General features: G+C 53.2%; 3 protein-coding genes across 3 annotated transcripts; 2 read left to right on the top strand and 1 right to left on the bottom strand.

The window, feature by feature from the left end:
- Positions 1 to 4: 4 nt before the first annotated feature.
- Positions 5 to 12,231, top strand: LOC122168677 (taperin-like; the record flags this gene model as incomplete). Its single annotated transcript, XM_042834203.1, has 4 exons — positions 5 to 892; positions 9,952 to 10,135; positions 10,580 to 10,707; positions 11,061 to 12,231. Coding segments are annotated over 4 exons (1,263 nt in total), but the record flags the coding sequence as incomplete, so codon positions are not given.
- A 68-nt stretch (positions 12,232 to 12,299) lies between these two features.
- On the bottom strand, positions 12,300 to 15,444 carry LOC122168675 (Sjoegren syndrome nuclear autoantigen 1 homolog). The gene is made up of 3 exons (XM_042834196.1): positions 15,387 to 15,444; positions 15,111 to 15,310; positions 12,300 to 12,934 (listed from the first exon to the last, which is right to left on the bottom strand). Exons 1-3 carry the CDS (start codon positions 15,436 to 15,438, stop codon positions 12,818 to 12,820), a joined length of 369 nt encoding a protein of 122 aa, XP_042690130.1. The 5' UTR covers positions 15,439 to 15,444; the 3' UTR covers positions 12,300 to 12,817.
- A 41-nt stretch (positions 15,445 to 15,485) lies between these two features.
- On the top strand, positions 15,486 to 25,872 carry ANAPC2 (anaphase promoting complex subunit 2). The gene is made up of 13 exons (XM_042834195.1): positions 15,486 to 15,566; positions 16,727 to 17,349; positions 18,147 to 18,279; positions 20,566 to 20,740; positions 20,879 to 20,998; positions 21,395 to 21,512; positions 21,590 to 21,771; positions 21,903 to 22,044; positions 22,400 to 22,475; positions 22,778 to 22,981; positions 23,627 to 23,756; positions 24,040 to 24,275; positions 25,411 to 25,872. The coding sequence occupies exons 1-13, from the start codon at positions 15,486 to 15,488 to the stop codon at positions 25,621 to 25,623; spliced, it is 2,433 nt and encodes an 810-aa protein (XP_042690129.1). The 3' UTR covers positions 25,624 to 25,872.
- Positions 25,873 to 26,251: the final 379 nt, after the last annotated feature.

The raw sequence follows: 26,251 nt of genomic DNA, 5'->3' as shown, positions 1-26,251 counted from the left end.
CCGGAGCGTGCTGCCCAAAGGGCCGCCAGTGCCATCCATCAGCGCTGCCAATGCCAGGAGGCCAAAGCCGGAGGAGGTTGAAGTGGCCGCATCACCCCCGCCCAGTGCCAGTCTGGCCCCCGGTGCCACCCAGCCTCTCTCGGCATCCGCCCCTCGGGCCGGGGGCTCCTTCGAGATCCACCCGGCCCCCAAGCCCGACCTGGCTGCCATCCCTGCTCACGACCTGCAGGCGCAGGCCTTGGCCAAGCTGCGCCTGAATTCACGCAACTCCTTCCTCTTTGTGCCCCGCCGGGAGGGTGGCACAGCTCTGCCTGCTGCCCAGAGCCATGCAACGGGACCATCACCACCACCATCCCCGCAGCAGAAAGTACAGAAGGAGCCCCCACGGGTTTCCGCTCCGGAGCAGGAAGAGCCGATCGCTTCCCCGCCGGCGCCTCTGGATCCGTCGGTACCTGTGACTTACATTGATGACATTGTGGAGCCGGACAGCGGGGAGCTCTCCCCGAGGGCTGTGAGGACAGAGAACTTGGATCAGCCCAGAGGAACCGGCCCTGAGCTGGAGATGGAGATTTCCTCTGTGCCCCTCTACAGACCGCACTCCCCCGGGCTCCATCAGAGGGGAGGTAACACCTTCACTGTGGTGCCCAAAAGGAAGCCCGGTGCCTCGGGGCCGCAGGGTCTTACTGAGGCTGGTGGGAGGCCTCAGCAGGAGGAGGAGGAGGAGGATGAGGAAAGCAAAGGAAGAAGCAAAGCTGTAGAGAACGCTGATGGGCCCCAGGTGGGGACGTCCCATAAAAAGCGCTACCCCACGGTGAACGAGATCGAAGTGATCGGCGGCTATCTGTCCCTGGAGAGGTCCTGCATGAGCAAGACGGGCTCCCGCCGCAAGAAGGTAATGGCCTGGAGCACTGCTCTGAGCAGGGAGGCCCAAAGCAGCTCCTCACTGCCCTTGGCGTGGCTTCTTGCAGATGTTCTGCTGGGCAGGGAGGTGGGCAGCTTGGGGTGGGGTGCGCTCCGTGGTAACCGCAGGGCCTGTCCTGCAATCTCTTCTTGGAGATACAGTGACAGAAAGTGAACTGACTGGGGGATGTAGGATTGGAGGAGAGCTGTGCGGGTGGAATGGCTGTGGCTGTCCCTCAGCCCTCCCTGTGCTGTGTGCACTGAGCTCCCAGGGATTGCTGGCGTTGCAGAGCACAGTGCCCTCCTTGGATTAGGGATCTATTGATAGAGGCTCAGGAATTAGGTCTCTATTAGGCAGAAAGAGATGAGAGCCAGCTTAACTCCTCCTGATGGGATTATGCCACCTGCCTGCTCTGTGGGACAGCAGCTGCCGCTCAGCTCTCAGACATGCAGGGTTCACCCATTGCTCCGAGTTTCCTAAACTAAGAGTTCACACAGCTTCACAAAACACGTTGGGATGTGATGGAGGCACAGCGTGCTGGCAGAGCTGATGTGCTGAGATGTAGGCGTGAATTGTTCTGCTTGCCATAATGACAGGCAGCACAGGCACTGTGTCACTACAGACCCTGATTTCTGGGTTTGTGACATGTTTTTCCATAGCAGGCAGAGCTGTTTGACATTCCGTTACCTGAATTCCACGAGGGTTTGATGGACTGAATCCACGCAGGTGCCTGAGACACTGAGCAGCACAGTGCGAGGGAATCCTTTGAATGGGATTCATCTCATTTGGGAGAGAGGCAGCGAGTGCTGCTCCTCTTGGCTTAGCGTTCTTAAGTTCCTTCATAGGAGCTATCAGCAGGTATTAATCAAGGCAGGTGGCAGATCTGAAGCATGAGAGCTGTGCAGCAGAACAGGAAATCTGCTCAGGTGTTGCCATCCTTTAAGCAGTACAAAAAGGAGGAAGAGAGGTGAGGACAAAGCTAGTGCAGCGTGTTGTTGGAGGTGGACAAACGCTGCAGAAGGACACACAGGAGCCCTGGCACCTCCATCCCTGGGGCTGTTTGAATGCGTGCTCTGATCCGCTTGGACCTGCTCCAGGCAGGACTTTGGGAGAGAGGCATCCAGAGCTCTTTCCCAGCCTGAGGTACTACTGTGTGTGGCTCTTTGGCAGCTGTTGTGTCTGCAGTGTTGGCTTTGCGTGATGTTGGAGCCGTGGCAATGGCTGTCTGCTCTGCAGGTGTCTGGGAGATGAAGGGCAGTGATGCTGCAGGGCTTGTGCACATCAGCAGTGGAGCTTGCTAAGGGTTGTGGGGGTGTTCTGTGTGGGATCTCACTTCTGAGAGAGAGGTTAAAGGCGAAGGAGTGATGAACTGTCACAGTGCAGAGGCTGAAATAAATGCAAAAACCCTTTAGGAAAGGAGGCCCAGCCTTTGGAGAGCCTTGAGTTCCTGGGTGAGATGCAGCCTTGCTGTGGCTGCGCGTGGTTTTGTGCCTGCTCCTTTCCCTGCACAGAGCACGGTGTGACTGCAGCCAGGATCTGGGGGATGCTGTAGCAAATGGAAAGAGTTCTGTTTACTCTTAACCTAGAGGATGTTTGTGGCTTTTACTCTGGATAATGAGGCTGAGTGTTGATGCCTGAAAAGGAAGGAGTTTGCATGAGAACGCATTCCTTGGTCTCTTCCCAAGAGATCGCTGTGTGTCGTCAAGGCAACCGGCCAAAAACATGAGTTGTGTTTTGTAGATATGTTGGGCTTTTCAGAAACTTGGTTTTGGTCTGAGCTGGGCAGGAGCAAACATTTCTGTGTGCTCGCATTGGGCTGCTGAGCCACCCATCCCTGCAGGCTGGCCCCAGCCCATCCTGGTGGCTCTGGGTGCCAAGCCCTGCTTGCGGCCTCTCTGTGGCCCCGGGCTTCTGGGTGCTGCTGCTGCTGCTGCTGCTCAGGGCCCTTTGGAAATCAGCTTTATTGCTTCTTTCAGATGCCTCAAGTGTGCAAAGCGACTCTTTGTTTTGGGGCTGGGGCTGTCTACTCCAGCTGGACAGTGAGCTGGTGGTGGGAGGAGAAGTGCGAGGGGGATGGAAGAGCTGCCCCAGCTCTTTAGTAGAGGCAGCTTGAGCTGCTGAGGTGGGACAGGCGTTCACTGAGCTGTGATGGTGAATGTGGGGTTGTGTGGGACCAAGGGGGGTAGAGACCTCACTGTGCTCTCAGTGGGGAGTGGGCTGCCTGTATGGGCAGGAGGCTGAATGCTCATCTTCCTGCAGGTCTGTCCCGGGGCCATGAGGATCTGTCCCTCTGCTCTGTGGCCATTCCAAGAAACCTCTCCATGTGGCTCTGGGCAGCCTGGTCTGGTGGTTGGCAATCCTGTGCTTAGCAGGGGGTTGAAACTAGATGATCGTTGTGGTCCTTTCCAACCCAGGACATTCTGTGATTCTATGGTATCACCATCAGTGCAGGTGCAGCAGTGCGGTGGCTGCGGGAGAGGCTGGCTGAGCTGTCAGCTCGGGCAGTGAGGACAGGATACGTGCACAGGGATGGGAGGAGACCTACTGACCCTTGTTCTAAACGAGGCACCGGGGAGAGGATGCAGAGCGTGGCTGTGACCTCTGTTCAGTGCTCATCTTCATCCTCCCTTATGGCAGCGGAAGGGAGGAGACGTCGGTCTGCCAGCAGCCCCAGGTGCAGCCTTGCTGCAGGGTGTGGATCTTTTGGATCTCTGAGGATAAAATTTGGCTTGGGTGAGTTGACAGGAAGCAATCCTTGGTTACGTGCCAAAATAACGTACCTGGGGTTGTCAGCGTGGTAGGAATCTGAGTTTCTGTGCAATGAGGCATGTTGGAGTGAGTGCTAGAGAAGGACTGCCAGCTGCTGGGCCTGGTGGGGAGCCCACGAGTCTGTCTGGCTTCAGGCTTTGTGCTTTAAGCGTGATGGAGTTTGGGCTTGCCCATGAAGTTCTGCACGCACAGAAGGTGCTCGGGCTGTGCTCATCCCTTATGTCTCACCAAGTTCATCCCCAGACCCAGTTTTTGCCCTTTTGGGGAAGCTTTAGGAAAGGTGACCTCTAAGACAGGCATCCGAGTCCTGTGGGTTTCAGGGTGTGAGAGCCAGCAGGCACCACGTTATTGCTGGAAGGTAAGCAGCAGCTTTGTGCAAACAGGGCTTACAAGAGCAAGATGAGTGGGATCCACATAGTTGGAACCAAACGCTCTGCAAAATTGCCTACAAAGACTGTAGTTTAGCCAAATTTTCAGTGTTTTGAGCAGCTTCAAGCTTGAATGTGGCATGCAGGTACCCACGTGAATGTCTGTTGGATGGTTACTGCAGACATCCCTCAGCCTTTCAGCATGGGCAGCATTGGGCAGCAGTTCTGTTGGTCTGACCTGCTGAGCTCCTCGCTCCGCAGCTTTCCATCTGCTCACTTCTGGAGGTGGTTGGTGAGAACCAGCTGTGGGCTCAGGATGCTGGCAGGGGTGAGCACCTCCAGCTGTTGCCCAGAGCTGTTTGCAGCAAGCCTGTGCCATGTGGGATTGAATTGGTGGCAGCTGCTGGCAGTGCTGCTTGCAAGGTATGGCACAAATAGGTTTGCCGGGTAGTGAAAGCAGGAATCTGCAGTGAATGCAGAAACCTGATGAAGATTCCTTCCCCTCTGTATTTTGGAAGGCTCAAGTCAAAGATTGGTTTTATTGACCTTTTTGAGAGCCTGTGCCTTACCATTTTCTGTTTCTCGCGCCTGTGCTGTGCTGGTGGCACTGCATTTGCCACCTTTAAGGAGGGGCTGTTGGATGTGTCTGACTGGAACGTGTTGAATTTTTGGTAGGTGAGGTCAGCAGTGGTGAGTTCTGCTCAGAAAGTTTCTGCATGTCTGAGCTCAGCCTGGGGCCCTCCCCAGCAGAGATGCTCTGCAGCAGCTCTGGGTGCCCCTTTCTAACCGCTGATGTTGGGCTGTGCGATGGGTGGCTGCAGACAGCATTGCGTAGAGCCTAAAGCTCTGGGCAGGCTGGACCTGAGCGCGTTGATGTGGGTGTTGTTTTTCTGTTTACTTGCTGCCTGCCAGCGCCTCCAAAAGTTGCTTCTGTCATACCAGCCCAGTACCAATGGAGCAGATGAGTCACGTTCATCTCCTCAGCAGTGGGAGGGCTGTTGCAATCTGGGGTTCTCCACGGCCTCACCCTGTGCTGAGCTGCTCCTGCGGACCTGCGCTTCGCTTCCGCCCATCGCATGTGTGCAAGTGAGGCAGAAGAACTACGATAAAAGCTCTTAAGCAAGTCAGAAGCTGGTGGGATGTGCCCAGGGCTCAGTCCAGCCCCGCAGTGTGAGAGATTTGGAGTGCTTTGTGCTCTGGATGGCTGTGCAGGAAGTCACACTGAAGGGTCTGTGCTGCCGGGAACTCTGTAAGCACCCTGGGAAGATCCGGCGCTGTTAGTGAAGGCGCCAGGCCCTGGCACTGATTGCACCGAGGTTTTGCCTGCTCTCTTTGTGCATTCAGCTGCATCCCATGCAGGGGGAGCTGTCTGACCCTTACAGGCTGAGTAATGCATGGACTCCTTGTTGAGCCGTGGAAGGCTGTGGCTCTGCATGCAGATGTGCAGAGGGCTCCTGTGGTGAATCGCTGCTTTGTGCTGCACTGCTTGTGGCCGGTTGGGCACTGGGACCTCTGCTGGGCTGACATGGTGAAAGGAAGAGTTTAAAAAAAAGAGCTATGAGCCCTGCGATGCTCTGGGGATGTCCCTGCCCTATTCTTTCTCAGCAGGAATTTGAAACTTCCCCATGTCTTGTGTGAGGAGTTTAATATTTCGAATCTCCATGCGTTGCTCCTGTCTACCATGTGCTTCAGCATATTGATTTCACAGGGCTGCCTTTGTGGGTTGCCTTGTAAATGGAGACTTTCTTGCTTTGCCTGGTGGTTGGGAGCTAGGATGCGGTCCTGGAGGTGATCTCCCCTTTGCCAGCAGTGCTGATGTGCTTTGCTGTAAACCCTCAGTGTTTCTGGCTCTGGTCAGTAACTGAGTTCTGCAGTTGATCATTGAGTAAAACCGAGTGTTGCTGTTGGAAGACGCATCTCAGAAAAGAATGATCAAGTGAATTGAAGGTGGAACAGCTGTACAGAGTGACAGAAAAATGCTGTGTGTCATTTCTGAGCACAGCTGGGGGGCTGCAGCCAGAGCAGTATGGGGTTAACGTCTTGTCTGCTCCATCCCTAGGGAATTCCAAGGAAAAACCCTTCCTTCTTGTTCCAAGGAAAGGCTTTAGATGTACTTATCTTGTACTTATCTTGGATGCTTCTTATCTTCTGTAGAATGACAGCCACTGCCTTGTTACTGTGTTGAGGCCACTGCAGAGCTTGTAGCCATGCCTGGGGTTATTCACCAGCTGGGCTGGCACACGGTTGTGCTTCAGGACAAGTACAGGCACACTGATAAGCTCATTGCTAACTCCTCTGGAATGGGTGACCTTCCCAAAGAGCCTTTATCTCTGAGTTTCAGAGAGGAAACTTGCATGAAATTGCATAGATCATTGACTGCAGGGCTGGGTGAGAAACTGCAGTTCCTTTGGAAGCGTGCAGCTTTGGAATGCCACCGCCTGCTAAGCTTGTGAGCATGGTCAGGCTGAGTCACGTGGACTCTTGTCTCCTTTAAAATGTATGCTTCTGCCCTCCGTGCCTTCTATTTGTCCAGAACAGCTTGGAGGCTGTTCTGCATTACAGCCATCCAACGTGCCCAGAGTTTGGTGCTTGCTCAGCTGCCCCTGCTATCCCTGTGGGTCTCCAAGGGATGCTGTGCAGCAGCAGCTTCCCGGGGCCCTCAGCTGGCTGTGCTGCAGGTCTCTGATGTGATGTCTTAGGGTGTTGGCTCAGGTCTTTGTGTCATTGACCAAATCTCCTTGACTACCACTGTAGTGAAAAAGATGTAGCAAAGCTCACTGTAAGACTGTATGGAAGCACGGGTTGATTTTCTTTCAGAACACTGATTTAATCACGCTTGATTGAGGTTTCAGCCCAGTGCTCCCTGCAGGTATCAGCCCAAGCCCTCTTGCTGCTGCTGAGAAAGGAGGAGGCATTTAGCTGACCAGGCGTGTAAAGCTGCTGAACCAGCTGCTGGAAATCACACCCAGCAGTGTGCTGGCAGCCCACGCGTGCCCTGGGGATGTAGGAGACAGTGCAGTCCCTCGTTTTGTCAGTTCAGGATTACATTGCTTGGGGAGGAGAATGGTTAGAGGGAATTAGTACCTGAGAGGAGCAGCTCTGCTCCTTTGGGTCTGCCATGCCTGCCAAGCATGGTGCTAATGGGTGGAGAGAAGCCACAACGTGGAGATTGATCTGCATCCTCAGCTCTGGTTTGCTCTGATATCCACCTGCTGGGAGCTGCCATCAGTGCTGTGCTCTGTGCTTCACCGCAGAGACTTTCAGGCTTCTCACCCTGACTTTGGGAGGTGAGGCATCTGCCAGCCTTCCTTGTTTGTGTGGCAGGTGGCTGTGAATTGGTGATGTTGTTTCTTGTCTGTATACATGGTGGGTACAGGTTGGTCCTGACAGCATCTCTCAAAACAAAACAGGCTTCTCTTTTTCCTTTTTGTGTTCCTAAGCCATGCTGGGCAATGTTTACCCTGGCTTCTCTTTCCTGAGTAGTGTATTACTCATTACTGCTCAAATCCTAGCAAATAAATAAATGATTTTTGCTATGGCAACAAGAAGCCAGTTTCTCAACAGCACAGTGTTCCCCCCAAAAACAGCTTTATTACTCCCAGCTCATTGCTGGGAGTGTTCCTGTGTAGGTGCACGGCCGGGGTTGGACTCTGGTTATGTGACACAGCTCTGCATAAAGCATTCCACTGAGCAAATACTGCTAAATCCCTGCAAACACTCCCGGCTGAAGGCTGCAGTTTTCCTCCCTTGAACAAGACTGGCTCTTGGGACGTGTTTTTCTCCTAAAGAAATAACCCCAGCACCTTTGTGTTCCTGCAAAGCCAGGGCTGCCGTTGCCGAATTCCCAAGTAGTTATTTCCAGCTGCTTCCCAATCTCACAATAAACAGCTCCTCTGCTGTTTGCTTTGCCAGGGTGCGTCCTTGAGAGCTCTGTGGCAGCAGGCTGTAGGGGGGCGGTGTGCTGTGTAGGGGGGGTTTCCACATGGACTGGCTGCTGTGGTGTGGGGCTGGCACTGCTGCAGGTGAACAGCTTAAGCATTGCCTCCTAGAGCATGGCAGGACCTGGCATTGGCTGCGGGCAAACGGGAGCTGCTTGGATTCAGGCCCTCTGTCTCTGGGCGCTGTTTGTGCTGCTCCTGCTGGGGCTCTGCTGCAGGGTGGAGCTGCTTTCTGCCTTCACCCCATGCACAGCTTTAGTCCCGATGGGCCTCAAATCTGTATTTCTTACAGCTTTCCTTCTGTTAGCAGAAAATGAGGAAAACTGAGCTCTGTCTCCCAAGCTCGGATGGCTCAGCAGCTCCATCCCGCAGCGCCCAGCCTGGCAGCGCCGCTTGGCCTCACACAGAGACACATTGTGAGCCATCACTGCTGCCTCGGGCCAGGGAGCATGTAGGTCAGCAGCAGGGCAAAGCCTGGGGAGCAGCACTCGGGTGCTCCAGCACAGGGACGTCTCACTGCAGCCCCATCTCTGAGATGGGATCACCCCCGTGCTGCTGGAAGGCTGCTAAGGGCCACGTGTTGCTCCTCAGCCCGGGGTGCGTTTTGTATGTGAAGGGAAGTGTGGCACATGGGGCAGATGTACTGCATCTCCTTCCTACTGCTGACTGCACAGGATGAAGAGAGACCTACAGAATTAAGCAAGATGGATCCTGCCCCTTAATTCTGTTTGTAACCCTATTAGCTTAGTTTTAAATGGAGTTAGGAGTAAGGGGATCAAAACACCCTTTTAGGCAGCTTGTCCTGAACCCTGATCCGCATTGGCTAGATACTCCCCTATTTTTGGCTTAAACATATTCCTGGCAGGCTTATCCTCCTTGTTTGTCTGTGTTGTGTGCTGGCATCAGCAGTTCTTCTCTGCTCCTTGGTGTTTATTTTCTTGGTGTACTTACAAAGAGCTTAAACACTTTTCCTCGACCTCTGTTTTTGTTAGTGTCAGCAGGCTGAATGTCAGCTCCACCTGCCCAAGAAAGGTGAATTGATTGTAACCAGATCTTCAAAGCTGTAGGTAATGATTAGGACAGCTCTGAACCTGGAAGACTACATCTGGAGTCACTGTGTCAGAGTTTGGCCTTTCTGCTCTGGGAAATTTGTGCCTTCTGCTTTTATTCACAGGTGATGAAGTTTTCACCATTGCTGAAGTCGTAAGGAGGCTCTTAGATCAAGGGTTGGTCTAAAAACACCCACCCATGTGTAGGGTGCTTGCTGTCTGACTTTCTAAACAACCCATACTGTTGTTCTGTTGTTTCCCTTGACTGTGTTGCAAGTTGGAGTCATCTTCATTTGTCAGCCTCTCAGTTATCATGCGAAGGTCATTAGTGAGAGTACTTAATAAGACTGGTTTTGAAACAGAACCTTAAGGAGCTCCCACTTATCTGGCATTTCTGCTCTTTGATATGGGCTGTTACCATCTTTCCCTTAGCTGCTTCTGTTTTCTGATTTCTGATATTAATCTGTTCTTTGCCTAGTGAATAGTTTCTTACCGTGATGTCCTCTCCAAAATGTCCTGACTGCTGGTGTTTCTAGCGTGCAGGAACTCAAAGGAGTGGGCAGGTGGTAAGAGGTGTCACCTTTTCAACATGAGGATGTTTTCCTTTCCTCCTTGGCAGCCCCACTTCCTCCTAGGGATGTGCAGCAGAGCCCTGCTGGCATCGCAGTGTGAGGTGGCGGCAAGAAGCCAAAGTACTCTGCACCTCTGGGGCTCCTGACTGTCCCGTCCGTTTGGCTGTCTGCCTCTGTGCTTCCTCTCAGCACAGTGAGAGATTCAGCAGGGCATGTGGGGAAAGGCATGGGAGGGCACAGTGCCTTCCTTACAGGATGGTGGAGCTTTGGGGTGGAGGTGCTCTGCCAGTGCAAACGTTGGGAGCGATGGTTTCTTAGGCTGCTTTCTAACAATTCTCCTTGGCTGTTGTCTAGATGAAGATCTCTTTCAATGAGACGAGTTTGCAGACCATGTTTGAGTATCCATCCGAGAACTCACTGGTGGAAGAGGAGGAGGAGGAGGAGGAAGGACACACTTCTGAAACAGAGGAGGACAAATCTCACACCTTTCACATTCCACGCCCGAACAGCACTTTGCATCCCAGTGCAGCTAATGCAGGTGGGTGAGGCACAGCTACTGCAGGGCTACTGGTGGTGTCTGTCCCTGTCTGTGTTGCCTCCAGCCGTAATGTGCCCCAGACAGCTGGAAATGTTAGCAGAGGTCATATGACAGCAGAATTGGTTTCAGTGGGGACAGAGTTTGAAACCAGATCAGGGAATTCCCAGACCTCTCTTGCGTGAGATGCAGTGAACCTTAAAAATGTAAAACTTAAAAATACCCTTTATGCTGAGAGGGTTGGTGCTGCTGCAGTGTCTGCTTGCAGCTCTGGGCAGGGGAACTGACAGCCACTGCAGAGCATGGCACAGGCTTGTAACTGCAGCAGGAACAGGATCCTTGCCCGTCCTGCAGATGGGCAGCTTCCATCCTGTTCCTGCCAGAGTCATGACCCCTCTTCCTTTTGGGGTGGCGTGAGTGGCATTCATGTCAGCTTTGTCCTTGCAGCAGATCTATCCAGCTACACCCCAAAGCACTCTGTGAAGTTCAGCAAGTGGCAAGTGCAGAAGTATGAGGAGATGCCTGCTAAGGGACCCCTCCTGAAGGAAGCTGATTCCCATGGGAACCAAGTTATGGTGAGGCTTCAGAGTGGTTTCTGCCTTTGTTCTGGGGTGCTCTCCCTCTGGGCAGCGGGTGGGACAGGATCTGCCTTCTCCAGTGCACATCTGATAGCTGTGGCACACCTCCCGGGCAGTGGGAAGAGATTAATGCAAGCTGCCACTGCCACCAGCTGCCCTACCTCCTGTGTGTGTGAAAGGCAGTGGTAAGGCAGCTGGCACGCTTTGTGCTGCAGGGCACTTCTGGAGGGGAATTAAAATACTCACCAGCCCAAGGCAAGGTGGCACCGCAGCCCTCACCACCAGAGGCATGTGTCCTTGTTTGCTTTCGATTTGGTGACGATTCCATTTCAACTGTGCTTTCTCCACAGCTCACCCCAGCTGAGAAGGGCGGACTCTCTGACTTCAGCAGCGAGCCTGCGCTGTACTTCTGATTGCTCCATCTGTGAGCCTGCAGCAGCAGCTGCTGGGCAGAGCCTGGCAGTGCACCGTGGAAACCAACGCCTGGGTCCCTCCCTCATCGCAGTCTTCACAGCGTCCTGATGCCAAGGGTGGACTTGATGCCATTGGGCGTCTCTGGAGAATATTTGCACTGGGTTCTGGGTCCTACACGACTGGTTTTTTAATGCGTATGGTTTATTCTCCTTGTGGCCTTGCATATTCCTTGTTCAAGATCAGCTGTCCATTAGACAGGTATCTTAAAGCAGTGTGTAACCCCAGGATGGATGTAGATTCTCTCAGTGCTTATGACTGTGCTCATCCAAGTGCTGAATGAGGCCTGGACAGCATTTTTGTAACACTTCTCTCATGAGAGGCCCCAGTGAAGAAAGCTGTGGCAGGTGGCTGGACTCACTGCACTGGTTCTGACAGCCAGGTTACAGGGGCTGGAAGAACTGCTAAAGGTTCATGGGTTGTTCTCAGTGTGGTTTTGGGTCTAGTTTCACTGAACTGTCATGGAATTTATGTGCCAGTTAGGCACTTGTGAAGGAAGCTGAATGCACTGTGTGGGTGATGGGGAGGGGAATAAATGCCTTCAGCATTAGGTGTCACTTTTGCACTGGCAGCAGGAAGCACCCAGTCCAGTTTGAGCCTTGTGAAGGTTCCCAAACATTGGCCATAGTTTTGATCTCTCTGTAACTGCCTCTGCTCTCCAGTCTCTACTGCTAATTGTGCTTGTTTGCCAGTTGCTCTTGTTTTGTTTTGGTATCTAATGGGGCCAGGCCTTAGATTTGTGTCTTAGGTGGTGGGGAGACTTGCTTCTTGCCTTGCTCACTCTATTTCTCTATGCAAAGCACACGAGGGCCATTTCACTCCTTCCTTCTACAGAACTTGAACAAGGAATATGATTTTTTTTTCTAGTATTTTTATAGTTCTGTTGTAATTGTTTGATGCAGCCAATATGCAAAGGAATCTGCTAGACTCTTCCATTTAAATTTTCTACAACTGTACACTCAGGGTCAAAATTACACTCTGGAAAAGACTGAACACTGCTGCTAATGTGATCTGTATTTCTGGGATTAAAAGAGATGCAGTTGGAATAGACACAGCCTCTTTGGGCTTTATGAAAAGGGCAGTGCCCCACGCGTGGCTCCATCTGAAGGACCAGGCTGCCATCTTTTGGTGATGTTTGGCTTTTGTTGGTTTGTGTGTTATATACAATGTCTAGCCGAGCTGACACTGATCTACGATCTGAAAATGTTCTTTATACTTTTTAACATCTTGTACTGTGGAAAGCTCGGGCCGTGAGCTTAGGGCAGCTCCAGCTCCTGAGCTGCAGAGTAACAAATGGGTAAGGGGTGAAGCCAGAGCTGCCTGTCCTGGCTTCGTTCTGCTGTGGGTCAATGAGGGATGCTGAATGATATCCTGCAGCCTGCTCTGCTGCCTTCAGCCAACTGAAGTGCTGCTGTGGGTGCTGATTCCAGTGCAGGAGTTCTTTGCCCACCCCTTCCCTCGTGGACAGGCCTGTGGTGCTCTGCTGGGAGGGGGTGACGTTCAGCAGTTCTCTAATACCAAAATGCTTCTGAAAGGAAAATATACTCCTGCAACACACTTTTATTAACGGTGGCATCCTTGTACCACCACAGCAGCTGCCCCCAACCAAGGGGCCGGGCCAGGCTGGAGAACAGCTTTAGGAATGCTTTTGTCCACGTGTTTGTTTTGAAGTGCTTGCAGACTCACTGGCTTTGCTAGCATTCCCAATTTCTCCCTTCAGGGCATCTAGCAATGTCTGAGAACTCTCCAGAATCTGAGAAAGAAGGAAATAAAAACAGCTTATGTATTTTTTTTTTGTATCAACTAAACAGTTCTCTTTGAGTTCAGCTGATGTAGGGAGGGATCCTCCACCCCTGAGAGCAATACAAAACGGAGAATTTTGGTGTTCTGTCTCACTGCAGGGATGGCTGTGCAGGAATTTCTCTTGTTACACCCATATTCTGAATTTAAAAAATCCTCAAGCCATTTATCTGTCTTGAACACAAAGCAGAGACCTTCCTGCAGCAGGTTGGGGATTGAAGTTTACTTTTTGGAGCAGTATTAAAATTGCAGGCAGCAGACCCAATGTTTTCCACTACTAAACCTGCACACTTCAAGTTTCTTACTTCGATAGGTAACCCCAAAATGACCTTAAATGAGACTAAATCTTGCTCCTTTAATTCATTTTCTTCTGTTTTTAGCACGTATTTTATATAATCTAACACTCCCACCTGTTGTGCCCTAGGAGACCAGGTAACACCAGGCTTAGATCTCGCTGTGTGCAGCTCACCTCTTTACAGCAGACAGCTGTAACAGAATGTGGCTGCTGCAGTGCCAGCGATCGTCTGTACTCATTCCTATGGCCTTACAGGAGTGTGAAATGGTCAGAGGTGAAGAGCCCTGCAGGAGCAGAGGGGCAGGACATGTGGGATCTTGCTGCCTTGTCCCCGTGGCAGAACATGGTGGATGGCTTAGGGTGAGTCCTGAGACTCCCATGGGCCAGAGAAGGGCAAGGGGCACAGTTGTACACAGGAGACCTGAATGCACAGGAAAGGGACTCTGCTCCTCCTTTCTGCCTGCAGGATGACTGTGTTTCCTCGCCCCTCAGCTTTTTACCTGCTGTGTCTTTGTCTCCTAATGTCAATAAACACGGATTTGTTTGTAGGATAGGGAGTTGTGGTTTGTATCTCAGGGAAGGTTTCTTTTCGAACCTGTGCTGTTTGTGGTGTAACTTTACAACACCACTTCTAAGCTGTTCCATTCTCGTACAAGTTCTCCCCAAACCTTTGGGCCATGAAGCACTTCCTTACACCACCTTCCCTTCCGTACAGCATTCAGAAATGCCCTGCATGTCTTCTGAGGCTCTGTGCTCCTGAAAAGCCTGGTGGGCTTGACATCCCCGTGGGTGTCATCACAGCACTGCGAGGAGCTTGGTGGTGAGCAGTGCTCTGCTGGGAGCTCTTATCTGTGTGCTGGCTGAGCGAGGCAGCAGGGCTGTGCCCTTGTGTGCTGTGTTGGGGTGTGTGTGATGGAAGCCTTGACTCTTCACAGTTATTAGCAGCTAATGTGGGAGATGCAGAGGGCCGACCAGGATCATCAGGCATTAGAGAGACTGGGGTAAAATAATGGTGGCTGAACCAACTTCTCTTTTAGTGTTGGCTAATGAATATTCTACTAATGAGTGAATTGTGGCTGCTGGTTACATCCCTACTTCCCATGTTTAGCTCTGGGCTGGGTGGGTGAGGAGGATGCCATGCTTACAAAGACACACGGGAGAAAGGAAAATGTAGGCAACTACCTGGAAAAAAACTTTTATTTCTTAAAGAAGAGCTGACTGGGGCTTGAATTAAGAAGTGAACTGAGCTGTTACCCTGTATGCAATCATAGAATCATTTGAGTTGGAAAGGCCCCTTAAAGGCCATCAGGTCCCACTCCCTGCATTGCACAGGGACACCCACAGCTCCAGCAGTGCTCAGAGCCCCAGCAGCCTGACCTTGGCTGTCTGCAGGGATGGGGCACCACCAGCTCTCTGTGCAACCTGTGCAGTGCCTCACTGCCCTGAGTGTAAAAACCTTTTCCCTTATATCCAGTCCAAATCTCCCCCTTGCAGTTGGAAACCATTTCCCCTTGTGCTATCACAACGAAACCTGCTAAAGTCGGTCCCCTTCTATAATATCAGACATTACTGCAATCCCATCTTGTTCGGAAACATTTTCTAGCTATCCAAAGCTTTTTCATCTAGAGGAGTTTGCATCTTCGGGACAGAAGGCCTTCGGAAGATATTCCCATCCCCAGCGAGAGGCTGTCAGCAGGGACGAGGCACCGCCTTTCTGCGCAACCCTCGCAGCGCCCCCCGCCCTCTCTACACAAACTCACTACACGAACTTCTTCCTTCTCCCTAACTCCACCTCCCGTCCGCAGCTGGCAGCGCCGATCCCTGCCGGCCGTACCTTGCCGTATGCCGCCTCGCTCTCAGCGATGCTGGCGTCCAGCTGGCAGCGCGCACTCAGATGCCGGGCCGTGCGCTCGGAGCTCCGTGCCAAGCGCTCCGTGAGCGCCGCGATGCGGCTCTGCAACCGTCCGCGCTCCGCCTCCTCCTCCCGGATCCGTTCGCTCAGCTCATCCCGCCGGGCGCGGAGCTCCGCCAGCGCTGCTCGGGACGACCGTGCGTGTGATCACCGAGCTCACGCAACCCCCGTCGCCCCCCTCCGGCCCCGCTCACCCACCCTCCAGCAGCTCGCCGTTGTACCCTCGCAGCGCTTCCCCCTCTCCGCTCATCGCGCGGCCCCAACGGCGGCGCGGCGCTCCGCCCCTTCCTGCGGGACATGGAGGCGGCGGGCGCGGGGCTGTCCGCGGCGTGGAGCTCCGTCAGCGCCGCTTTGGTGCCGCCCGCCGCGCTGGGGCTGGTGAGCGGGGAGCGGGACCGCGGGGGGACGGGAAGAACGGGGCTGTGCGGGGTCCCGGCAGCCCGGTGGTGGCCGCCGCGTGGGTGTCGGGCTGAGGGCCCCCCGGCACGCCGCCGTGTGAGGGATGCCGAACGTTCCGGGAGGAAGGAGGTGATCCTGGGCTGCGCGTGGGTTGGTCGTGACGAAAGTGACGCCTTCTGTTGTGTTCTGTGGAAGCTGTAATTAGATATAAAGAGATGGTAGTGGCAGTAGAGCTGCTCGCGCTAAATTCTCAGCTGTCTTTCAGTGTGCAGCCACCACCGTTAGCTCTGCGTTTTCAGCAGTGATGAACAGTAGCTGTGTGCTGCCCTCGTTCATAAGCAGCTGCACAGCTGGGGGTGACCACTGCCCCTGTCACTGCTGCTGAAATGCACCACCCACCCCTCACTGTGCTCACATCCACTTTTTTTTCTCTCCACAAGCATTGATAAATGTCACCGGGTGCCATTTTCTCCATGCAGAGGAATTCAGTTCCACCCTTTGCTCCTTGCACTTACATGTCAGACACATGGCGATGGCATATTGGTGGGAAGGTTCAGCCTCTGCTGCCATCCCACCCACATCCCCCTCTGACACAGTGGGCCAATACAATAAAATAGGAGGCATTACTTTCGGAACAGCCCTCATAAACTATGTAATACAGTTAATGTCTACAAGCGATAAAACTGATTTTAATCCAGTCGCGTTGGGTTTGTGGGATGGGCAGAGCCCACACATCATCACTCTGTGGGCTGTGGGTCCCTTCTGGCACATGTCTGCCTGCAGAGTCAGAATGGTTGGGTTGGAAGAGTCCTTACAGATCACAGCATGGTTGGGTTGGAAGGGTCCTTACAGGTCAGAGAACCATAGAATGGTTGGGTTGGAAAGGTCCTCATAGATCGCAGCACTGTCAGGTTGGAAGAATCCTTATAGATGGCAACATGTTTGGGTTAGAAGGGTCCTCTATAGATGACAGAACCACAGAATGGTTGGATTGGAAGAATCCTTACAGCCCACCCACCCTGTGCTGTGGGCTGGCTGCCCCACACCGTGCCCAGAGCCTCACCCATGGCTGTGGGCACCTCCGGGGATGGGACATAAAGAAGCAGCTGTGTGCTCAACGCGTCCCCTCTGCTCCCCAGGCGGCAGCACGGTGTGACCCGCTGTGCCCACTGCAGGATGCTGAGCTGCGTGGCGCCCTGGAGGTGCTGCGCTGCTATGGGCTGCACACTGCGGTGGAGGAGTGGTTCCTGGAGGTGCTGCAGACCGACCTGCAGGCCCACATCGCTCCCGAGTTCTGGAACTGCATCGGCCAATACGAGAACACGGCGGAGGAGCAGCAGTGCTCCGCGCTCCTCCTGGATGCATTTTGTCTTCTCAAGTGCCGCCTTGAGCCCTACCTGAGCAGCATGGAGCTCCTGGAGGGCTGGACCAAGGCAGGCCTGCTCCTGGGGACGGGCGCTCAGACGCTGCGGGAGAAGGTGTACACCATGTTCAAAGCCATCCTTTTCTTCTCCACCACCAAGCCCTTCCAGGAGATGATCCAGCAGTTCTACAGCCGCACCTTCCGGATATACATGAGGCAGTGGAAGAAGGGAGAAGAAGGAATGAACGAATGTGAGAGCAGCATGAGTGAGGCTGAGCAGGAGAGCGACACGGAGGAGAGCGGAGGAGAGAGCGCTGCGTGCACGGGCTGTGGCAGCAGGAGGGAGCAGTGCTGGTGTCCCACGGCCATGGAGCGGTTCCGGCAGCTCAATGACATTCTGTATGTATGGCACAGGGCTGCCCCACAAGCAGGAAGTCCTGTGAGGGCAGCAGCCCTGGGTTGATACATGGCTGAGAAATGGAGGAGCTGTGCGTGATGTTATACCCTGGGTAGGGGTCCTGGGTTGGGATCTTCTCACGTGGGTTCTGCAGCTGCTTGCTGGCTGCTGACTGAACTGGAGTGGTCCTTTGGGGAGAAGTGCCTCTCGCTGGGGATGGGAATATCTTCCAAAGGCCTTCCAAGGTCCCAAAGAAACAAACTCCTCTAGAAAATGTTTCTGAATAAGATGGGATTGCAGTAATGTCTTATATTATAGAAGGGGACAAACTTTAGCAGGTTTTGTTGTGATAGCACAAGGGAAAATGATTTCCAGCTACAAGAGGGGAGATTTGGACTGGATATAAGGGAGAAGTTGTTTACAGTAAGGGCAGTGAGGCACTGCACAGGTTGCACAGAGAGCTGGTGGTGCCCCATCCCTGCAGACAGCCAAGGTCAGGCTGTTGGGGCTCTGAGCACTGCTGGAGCTGTGGCTGTCCCTGAGCACTGCAGGGAGTGGGACCTGATGGCCTTTAACAGTTCTGTGATTCTACAATCCTAAGACAGTGTTTCTGAAAAAGATCTGATAGCATTCATGTGACGTATTGTGTGAGTAGTGCATCACTGCCAGCCATCAGAGTGCTTAAATTAAGAGCTATGCCTTCACCTGTGCACCATGTGGCAGCAGGTGCTCTCTGTTAGTTCGATTTTCTCTGTGTGCTTTTGCTTCTGCTCACTCACTCTGGTCTCTGTGTCCGCAGCCGCCAGCTGAATTTGCTGGAGAGAGTGAGTGCTGATGCTGTGACCACCATCCTGCACAGGATGATCAAGGAGAGGATGGAGCGGCGATGCCGGGGTGAATATGAGCACTCCTTCCTGAACGAGTTCCAGGAGGTAAGGAAGGCCCTGGCTTTGGAGGTGTGGAGCTGCTCCTGTTCCTGCTGCTAAATTCCCAACTCCTCCTCAATTCCCCAGTCCTGGGCTGTGACTTCCACCACCCCTGGCAGAAGAGGAGTGGTTAAAACTTGGCATTTTAGATTTGTGCTGGAGGAGAGGGTCTGCTCTGCCCTACACACAGCAGGTCGTTACGTTTCACCTGGCAATGGCCCTATTGGCCCCGTCTGCCTCCAGCACAAGAAGGGCATGGAGCTCTTGCAACATATCCACAGAAGGGCCACTAAGATGATCAGAGGGCTGGAGCTCCTCTCCTATGAGGAAAGGTTGAGGGGACTGGGCTTGTTGAGCTTGGAGAAGAGGAGGCTGCAGGGAGACCTTATGGTGGCCTTCCTGTACTTGAAGGGAGCGTATGAACAGGAGGGGGAACGGCTGTTTGTGAGGGTGGATGGTGATGGGACAAGGGGAATGGTTTTAAAGTGAGACAGGGGAGGTTGAGGTTGGATGTTAGGAGGAAGTTTTTCCCCCAGAGGGTGGTGAGGCACTGGAACAGGTTGCCCAAGGAGGCTGTGGATGCCCCATCCCTGCAGGCATTCAAGGCCAGGCTGGATGTGGTACTGGGCAGCCTGGGCTGCTGGTTGGTGACCTGCGCATAGCAGGGGTTGGAACTGGATGAGCATTGTGCTCCTTTGCAACACAGGCCATTCTGTGATTCTATTAATGAAGGAATTTTGGTGGTTCTGTTCTACCAACACTGTGAAGGCAGTATGCCATGCAGCTGCAGCCAGCCTTCCCTGCGTGTAGATGGGAGTTTGTGTGGCTGTTTTCAGTCCTAAATTGCTTGCACCCCTTTAAAACAGGAAGCAGTGTAGGCAGGTAGTGTTCTTGCAACTCCTCAGTTCTCTTGCTGCTGCCTTGCACCGAGTTTGTGTGGAGGTCTTTGCTCTGTATGACCTTAAAGCTCCTCTCAAGGTTCTGGCTGCTCTGGGACGCAGGCTGTGCTCTGCACGCTCGCTCTGTGCTCTTTGTTCCTTGATGCATGGCTTTACGTTGGTCTGCGCTGACGAACAATGTGTGAGGTCAGGTTGCCATGCGAACCAGGCAGCTCCGTGCTGTTGTCCTGGTTTCCTCACTGTGTGCCATGCTGGGTGCTTTTGTTGTCTGCAAATGCTGGCAGTGATTTGGTGTTTACTTTTCTACAGTTGCTGTGCAACACTTTCTTCTCTGGCTCTGCTGCAAAGGGCACTGAGAGACAAATTCCTAGGGAGCATGGTTGGATAAAGGTGTTCCTCACCATCGAGGTGCTTTGCATTGATGATTGCCCTTTCCTTTTGCTCTTTGGAATGCTTTTCAGCTTTCCCAGTATTGCCCAGGACTGATGCTTGGGTGCTCTGTGCTGCAGCAGGTTCTTGTGCCTTGTAGTCCTATGGGCAGAACTCATGCACTCCTCCAGTCATTGGTCAAGCAGACAACCAAGCATTAACATTGGCACCCCACACCCAAACTCAGCATTTTTCAGGCTGCCCAAACCTGGTTATCAAAACATAATAGCACCTAATAACTATTAATACTCAAGTACTGCCTCAAGTAGTGACACTGGAGAATGGGCAGGAGAGTGATGATGACATCTCAGAACCAGGGGACTGGATCCTGACCCAGTTGATGCAGATCCAGGTTAATTAAGAGCAGGCATCAAGGTGGCCCGCTGTCTCCCCATGGCTGGTTGTAGTCTTGAGTCACACATTTGGTTGTGCCAGTCTGGGCTGGGGCTTTGCTCATCTCACTTTTCTCTCTGCTGCATTTCAATAGGGAAATCAAGTTCCAAGTGCTGATCCTCAGACATCATCAGGCATTTGCCATCTTAGGAAGAAAATAAACCCATTTGTTCTGAATATCTGGATGTAGTGGTTGGGTGCATTTGAATTATGACAAATATGACAAAGTAGAAAATGAAATCTCCAGTATATAAAATCAGCCTCTGATGCTCTTTGATCGGGTTGTAGGATATTGTTATGAAAGGGCTGGGTTGGTATTTGGGGCCTTGTCTCAGTGTCTGCGTTTGGTTGGTAGGTCTGGGAGTGTTTGGGGATGGCTTGCTTGTTCTTTATTGATTTCAGGAACCACTGAAGTTCTGGGTGAGGGTGCTGAGCTGAGCACTTTGCTGCTATTCCCTCAAAGAGAACAGTTCTGCAAGCGCAGATTGGAAAACAGTATAATTCTGCAGGATGGAATATTGTGCTGTGCAGAGCTGTCCTCCATCCCTGTGCTCTCCCTCTGCTGTTGCAGTGGATCGAGAAGGTGCTCGGCTGGCTCAGCAGAGTGTTTCTGCAGGATGGCCCCTTGGCTCGCCCCTCTGCAGAAGCCAGCAGCACCCTGAAGCGCTGGCGGTGCCACGTCCAGAGGTTCTTCTACCGCATCTACGCCAGCATGCTGATTGAAGAGCTGTTCAACATTATTCGAGGTTGGTGTCACCCACTCTTTGGCTGTTCATTCGCTGCTGGGTTGGATTGAATGGTAGATCTGCACTCGCTCACCTCCTGGTGCCACGCTGTCTCCCCGTGGAGCGTGGCACTGCTCCTGATCGCTGCTTGGTCTGTAGATTTCCCAGAATCAAAGCCTGCTGTGGAGGACCTCAAGTTCTGCCTGGAAAGGACAAACCTGAGGCAGCAGCTGCTCAGCTCCCTGAAAAGCGCTCTGGAAATACGACTTCTGCATCCCGGTGGGTTTTACGTCCCTGTGCATGTCATCACAACACAAGTAGGAGCCTGGTTGTGAGGGTTTGCTGAGCGAGAGGCAGCTGGGCTGTGCACTCTGTGTGCTCTCTGTGTGGGAGCATGCATGGGCAGTGGCAGCTGGTTACATCCCGGCCCCTTCTGCTTCCCAAGTTTAGCTTTGTTCTGAATGGGTTGGGAAGCTAAGTTGGTTTACAGTAGTCTTTGAGCCTGTATTTGTGGTTGGAGCTGCTTTCTCAGCCATAAAGATCTGTTCTCTCCGCGGTGGATGAGCCAATAGGGCTGCAAGCCCTTCGCCTCCAGCTCCATATATCTAACAGAACCTTTCTTGTATCCAAATCTGTGTTCTGGGACTCTGGACTGCTCCCCTGCTCCTCTTATAGGTGTCAACACATCCGACATCATCACTCTGTATATCTCGGCCATCAAAGCCCTGCGGGAGCTGGACCCCTCCATGGTTATCCTGGAGGTCGCCTGTGAGCCCATCAGGAAGTATCTGAGGTAAGAGGCTCTCAGGGCAGCCCTGTGCATCCCCTTCCCCTTCCCTTCATTGCTCTGTATCTCCCACCTTTTGGCAGGACACGGGAGGACACCGTGCGGCAGATTGTGGCCGGTCTCACAGGGGATGCTGAGGGCTCCGGGGATCTGGCAAATGAGCTGTCAAAAGCTGACCCAGTGACACTGGAGAATGGGCAGGAGAGTGATGATGACATCTCAGAACCAGGGGACTGGGTCCCTGACCCAGTTGATGCAGATCCAGGTTAATTAAGAGCAGGCATCAAGGCAGCCCGCTCCCCACGGCTGGTCGTAGTCTTGAGTCACTCGTTTGGTTGTGCCAATCTGGGCTGGGGCTTTGCTCATCTCACACTGCTCTCTGCTGCATTTCAATAGGGAAATCAAGTTCCAAGCGCCGATCCTCAGACATCATCAGCCTGCTGGTGAGCATCTATGGCAGCAAGGACCTGTTTATCAATGAGTACCGCACGCTCCTGGCTGACCGGCTGCTGCATCAGTTCAACTACAGTGCTGAGAGGTGAGACCCAGCTGCCCTGCCCTGGAGCTCTGAAATCACCTCGCAGGGGTCTGCTCCAGCCTTGGGACCACAAAATGCTATTTCTGCAGCTGTGGGTGGCATCTAGAAGTTCAGGGCTCAATAGCTGGCTGCTGCTCAGTCTTGCCTTTGGCTTGCTCTAACAGGGCAGCACATGGGGAAGTGGAAACACAGAGGCCCTGAGCTCCATCCCCTATTTTCCAACAACCTGCAGGGGCTGCTGAGGCTCAGCAGAAGGTGTCAAAGTACAAAAAAGGGGTGAACCATGAGGAAACCTCAGCTGCAACCCAACTTTGTCTCTTGGAACCCACGTGTGATCCTTTGTTTCTCTCACCAGGGAAATCCGCAACGTGGAGCTGCTCAAGCTGCGGTTTGGCGAAGCTCAGATGCACTATTGTGAAGTCATGTTAAAAGTAATTGGCTTTTATTGTTGTTGTTTGTTTTTGGCTTCTTTAAATTCAAGTTCTGGGTGCTTTTCCTGGTTGGTGAAGAAGAGTGACCACAAAGAGTCCTTTAGTGAGACGGGGTTATGAGAATCCCATTTCTGAGGGGGCTGACTTGTGACAGGCAGAATTGCATTAGGGATGGCTGTTCAAGTGTGGTGGGTTGGGTTGTTGGCTGGGGGTGGATGCTGCGGTGTCGGTGCCTCCCTTGCTCTTCCTGTCTACACTGTTGTGGATGTTGAAGGGCTCTTATCATCCTCTGCCTTCTCCAGGACATGGCTGACTCACGGCGCATTAATGCCAACATTCGTGATGAGGAAGAAAAGCTCCCGGAGGAGGAGAGGCCACCATTCAGCCTTGTGGCTGTTATCCTGTCCAGTGAGTTCTGGCCACCGCTGAAGGAGGAGAAGCTGGAGCTTCCAGAGCAGGTCAAGGAAGCCATGGAAGCCTATTCCAAGAAGTATGAGAAATTGAAGGTGAGGATTCCTTAACCCTCCATAAGAGTTTTGTGTTGCTAGCTCTGCTAGCGTGAGTTTGCATGGTCTTTCCAGAGTCCCTGTAACATCCCTTACAGCGTAGCTGCTGCTACACCCACAGTGTGACAGTGGAATACCAAAGTCCTCCAGCTTCAAAAGTGGATTAGAAGCTACCCCAGCTTAGCTACAGCCAGAAGAATAAATAATAGAATCATTACAGTGGAAAAGGCCACAAAGATCATCATGTCCATCCATTAGCTCATCCCACCATGCCCACTGACCATGTCCCCAGTGGCCACATCTCTGGTTCTGGAGCACCTCCAGGGATGGTGACTGCACCACTTCCTGTGCAGCCCGTGCCAATGCACATCCTGTCTGTGTTGGGCCTCTTTACTTCAGTACTCTGTCACTCTTCTGTTTGTTCTCTGAGGAGAGGTTTTCAGGCAGGAGAGGGACGCTGGTATTGGGCAAGGGTTGGGCGACAACTCATGTCAAGGGTGTTTCCTTTTGAGGGAGCAGGGAATGGATAATGGTGGGACAGAGATTCATGAAGTGGGAGCAGCCTTTGTCTTTGCTGGAGGTGAATAGAATTCAGCTAGCCATAGCGACAGAGGGGCTGGAAGATGCGCTGCTTCCCTCTTGCAGGCCATGAGGACTCTGAACTGGAAGTACCACCTGGGGCTGGTGAGCCTGGATGTGGAGCTGGCCGACCGCACGCTCTCCCTGTCCGTCTCCCCTGTGCATGCTGCCATCATCCTGCACTTCCAGACCAAGAGTGAGTGATGTGCTGTGGCACACGGAGGTGGGTGGAAAGGCCACGTTGCCATAGAGCCTGAGAGCTCCGTCAGGGTGGGGGCAGGACCTGCCTGGAGCTTGGATGTACCACAGCTCTGCAAGGAGACAGCACTCAGAAAAGCACAGCTCAGCACCAGTGCCTGCAGGAAGGCCCTGCGTGTGGCTGCTCACCCCTGGGCTGCCCTCCTTCCTTCTTGTTAAGCCCTGGCTCGAGGGGTGGGCACGGTGTCCTGCGGCCCCCCTGACAGCCGTGCTCTCTGCAGGTACGTGGACGCTGGCGGAGCTGAGCGAGGTGCTCAAGGTGCCCGTGACGTCTCTGAAGCGTAAGATGACGCTGTGGCTGCAGCAGGGAGTGCTGCGTGAGGAGCCGCCGGGCACCTTCACTGTCATCGAGGAGGAGCAGAAGGACCAGGGGGAGAAGGTTGTCCTGATAGACAGCGACGAGGAGGGGGATTCTGCCATGGCCTCGCAGGCTGACCAGAAAGAGGAAGAGCTGCAGGTGTGTCTGGGTGCCTGCAGGGCAGGTGGGACGGTGCAGACGTCCAATGTTTTAGCTTTTGGGGATGGATTTGATTTGCCCTTTGGATTCGCTTTTTGTCCTTCCGGCTTGAGGGAATTAGAAGTGAATCAATCGTCCACATAACTGTTGGCAGTATCACAGAATCACAGAATGGCCAGGGTTGGAAGGGACCTCAAGGATCACGAAGCTCCAACCCCCTGCCACACACAGGGCCACCAACCTCCACATTTCAAAGCAGCCTGGGCTGCCCAGGGCCCCAAACAACCTGGCCTTGAACACCTCCGGGGATGGACGGCATCACAGCCTCTCTGGGCAGCTGTTCCAGCATCTCACCACTCTCTCTCTAAAGAACTTCACCCTGACATCCAACCTCAATCTTCCCTCCCTCAGCTTCAAACCATTTCCCCTTGTCCTGCTGTTATCTCCCCTTTCAAAGAGTTCATTCCCCTCCTGTCTGTAGGCTCCCTTTAGGTACTGCAGGCTGCAATGAGGTCACCCCACAGCCTTCTCTTCTCCAGGCTGAACAAGCCCAGCTCCCTCAGCCTGTCTTTGTAGGGAGGTGCTGCAGCCCCCTGCTCATCTTTGTGGCTCCTCTGGACCCTCTCCAACAGCTCCCTGTCTTTCTTGTACTGGACTGTGGACCTGGACACAGCACTGAAGATGGGGCCTCACAAGAGCAGAGTAGAGAGGGACAATCACCTTCCTGTCCCTGCTGGTCACCCAGGGTATGGATAATATGGGCATTAGATGGCTGCCTTTGCTCCGGAAATGTATCCATGCAACTCTTTGGGCGTTGATTTCATATTTGAAAACAGACATAAGTTGGATTCACCCAGTGTTTTTCAGCTTACAGTACCAGAAAGGCGTATCCAGCACAGCCAGGCTGAGCTTTGCTGTCTGTATGGGGTGGCCCTGGACACTCCCATTGCTTTTTGTACCTGTGTGTCACACTGATGTGTGCCCTGCCTGCATTTACCCACTGAGTAACACATCCTGCATTCTGGCTGTGTGAGGATACCTCATCCTCTCCTTGGGTATTTGCCACTTAAAGCCCAGGCTCTCCACAGCCCTTTTCTGCATGGTACTGATGGTGGTTTACTGTGTGTCCCTGCAGCTGTTCTGGACCTACATCCAGGCGATGCTGACCAACCTGGAGAGCCTGTCCTTGGAGAGGATCCACAGCATGCTGAAGATGTTTGTGATGACGGGCCCTGTGGTCACAGAGATCGACATACAGGAGCTGCAGGGCTTCCTGCAGAAGAAGGTACGGGACCAGCAGCTCATTTACTCTGGAGGTGTCTATCGCCTGCCCAAGAGCTGCAACTAGGCTGCGAGTGCCTCGGTGCCGCCCAGCTCTCTGCATCCTGCTGGGTAGGTTCTGTGCTGAGGGTGGGTGCTGTGCCCCCACCCAACAGGAGACACCTGGGAAGACAGTTCAGCAGCAGTGTGGGCTGTGCAGCCCTCAGAACGGCTGGGCTGGAGCTGCTGCCCACGTTACTTTCCTCTCATCAACGAGTGTCTGATCCCCGTCAGTGGTCAATAAAACCCAGCAGTGGTCTCTGGGTTGGTGCCAGCACTTTTCTCTCCTCTCAGCAGTACTTTCTACAACACTTCCCCATGCTGAAGCTCTGCCGTTGGCCGGGCGCCGCTGCAGCCATGGGAGGTTTGGAGGGGGCTGTTGGCTGTGTCTCCTTCTGTCAAGACAAATGTGATGTCTGTGCCGTCTCCTGTGGTTCCAGGGAGACCCTAGGGTCCCCTAATCCTTGCTCAGGACTTTAAAGACAGGTGGAATAATTTTACTGTGGGATGAGGAATGCTGTAGAGGATGAGATACAGCAGTTTGCCAAGGTGAGCTGGTTACTCCTGGGGGCATATGAGGACTGTCCAGGCACTGGCAGTGCTGCTTTACCACAGCATGAATACTCCTCTCCCTTTAAAACTCACTGCTGTGGCAA

This window comes from Centrocercus urophasianus, unplaced genomic scaffold (genome assembly GCF_019232065.1).
Source record: "Centrocercus urophasianus isolate 14NV4802_14NV808 unplaced genomic scaffold, USGS_Curo_1.0 seq_439, whole genome shotgun sequence".
Lineage (NCBI taxonomy): Eukaryota > Metazoa > Chordata > Aves > Galliformes > Phasianidae > Centrocercus > Centrocercus urophasianus.
Note: the sequence above shows the minus strand (reverse complement) of the source record. Positions and strands in the feature narration are given on the sequence as shown.

Coding starts and splice junctions, on each gene's coding strand:
- LOC122168675 (XM_042834196.1), bottom strand. CDS start 15,438: ATGAGCGGAGAGGGGGAAGCGCTGCGAGGGTACAACGGCGAGCTGCTG. Junction 15,311..15,386: donor CAACGGCGAGCTGCTGGAGG/GTGGGTGAGCGG, acceptor CGTCCCGAGCAG/CGCTGGCGGAGCTCCGCGCC. Junction 12,935..15,110: donor GCGAGGCGGCATACGGCAAG/GTACGGCCGGCA, acceptor CTTCTTTCTCAG/ATTCTGGAGAGTTCTCAGAC.
- ANAPC2 (XM_042834195.1), top strand. CDS start 15,486: ATGGAGGCGGCGGGCGCGGGGCTGTCCGCGGCGTGGAGCTCCGTCAGC. Junction 17,350..18,146: donor CGGCAGCTCAATGACATTCT/GTATGTATGGCA, acceptor CTGTGTCCGCAG/CCGCCAGCTGAATTTGCTGG. Junction 21,772..21,902: donor CCCAGTTGATGCAGATCCAG/GTTAATTAAGAG, acceptor GCATTTCAATAG/GGAAATCAAGTTCCAAGCGC.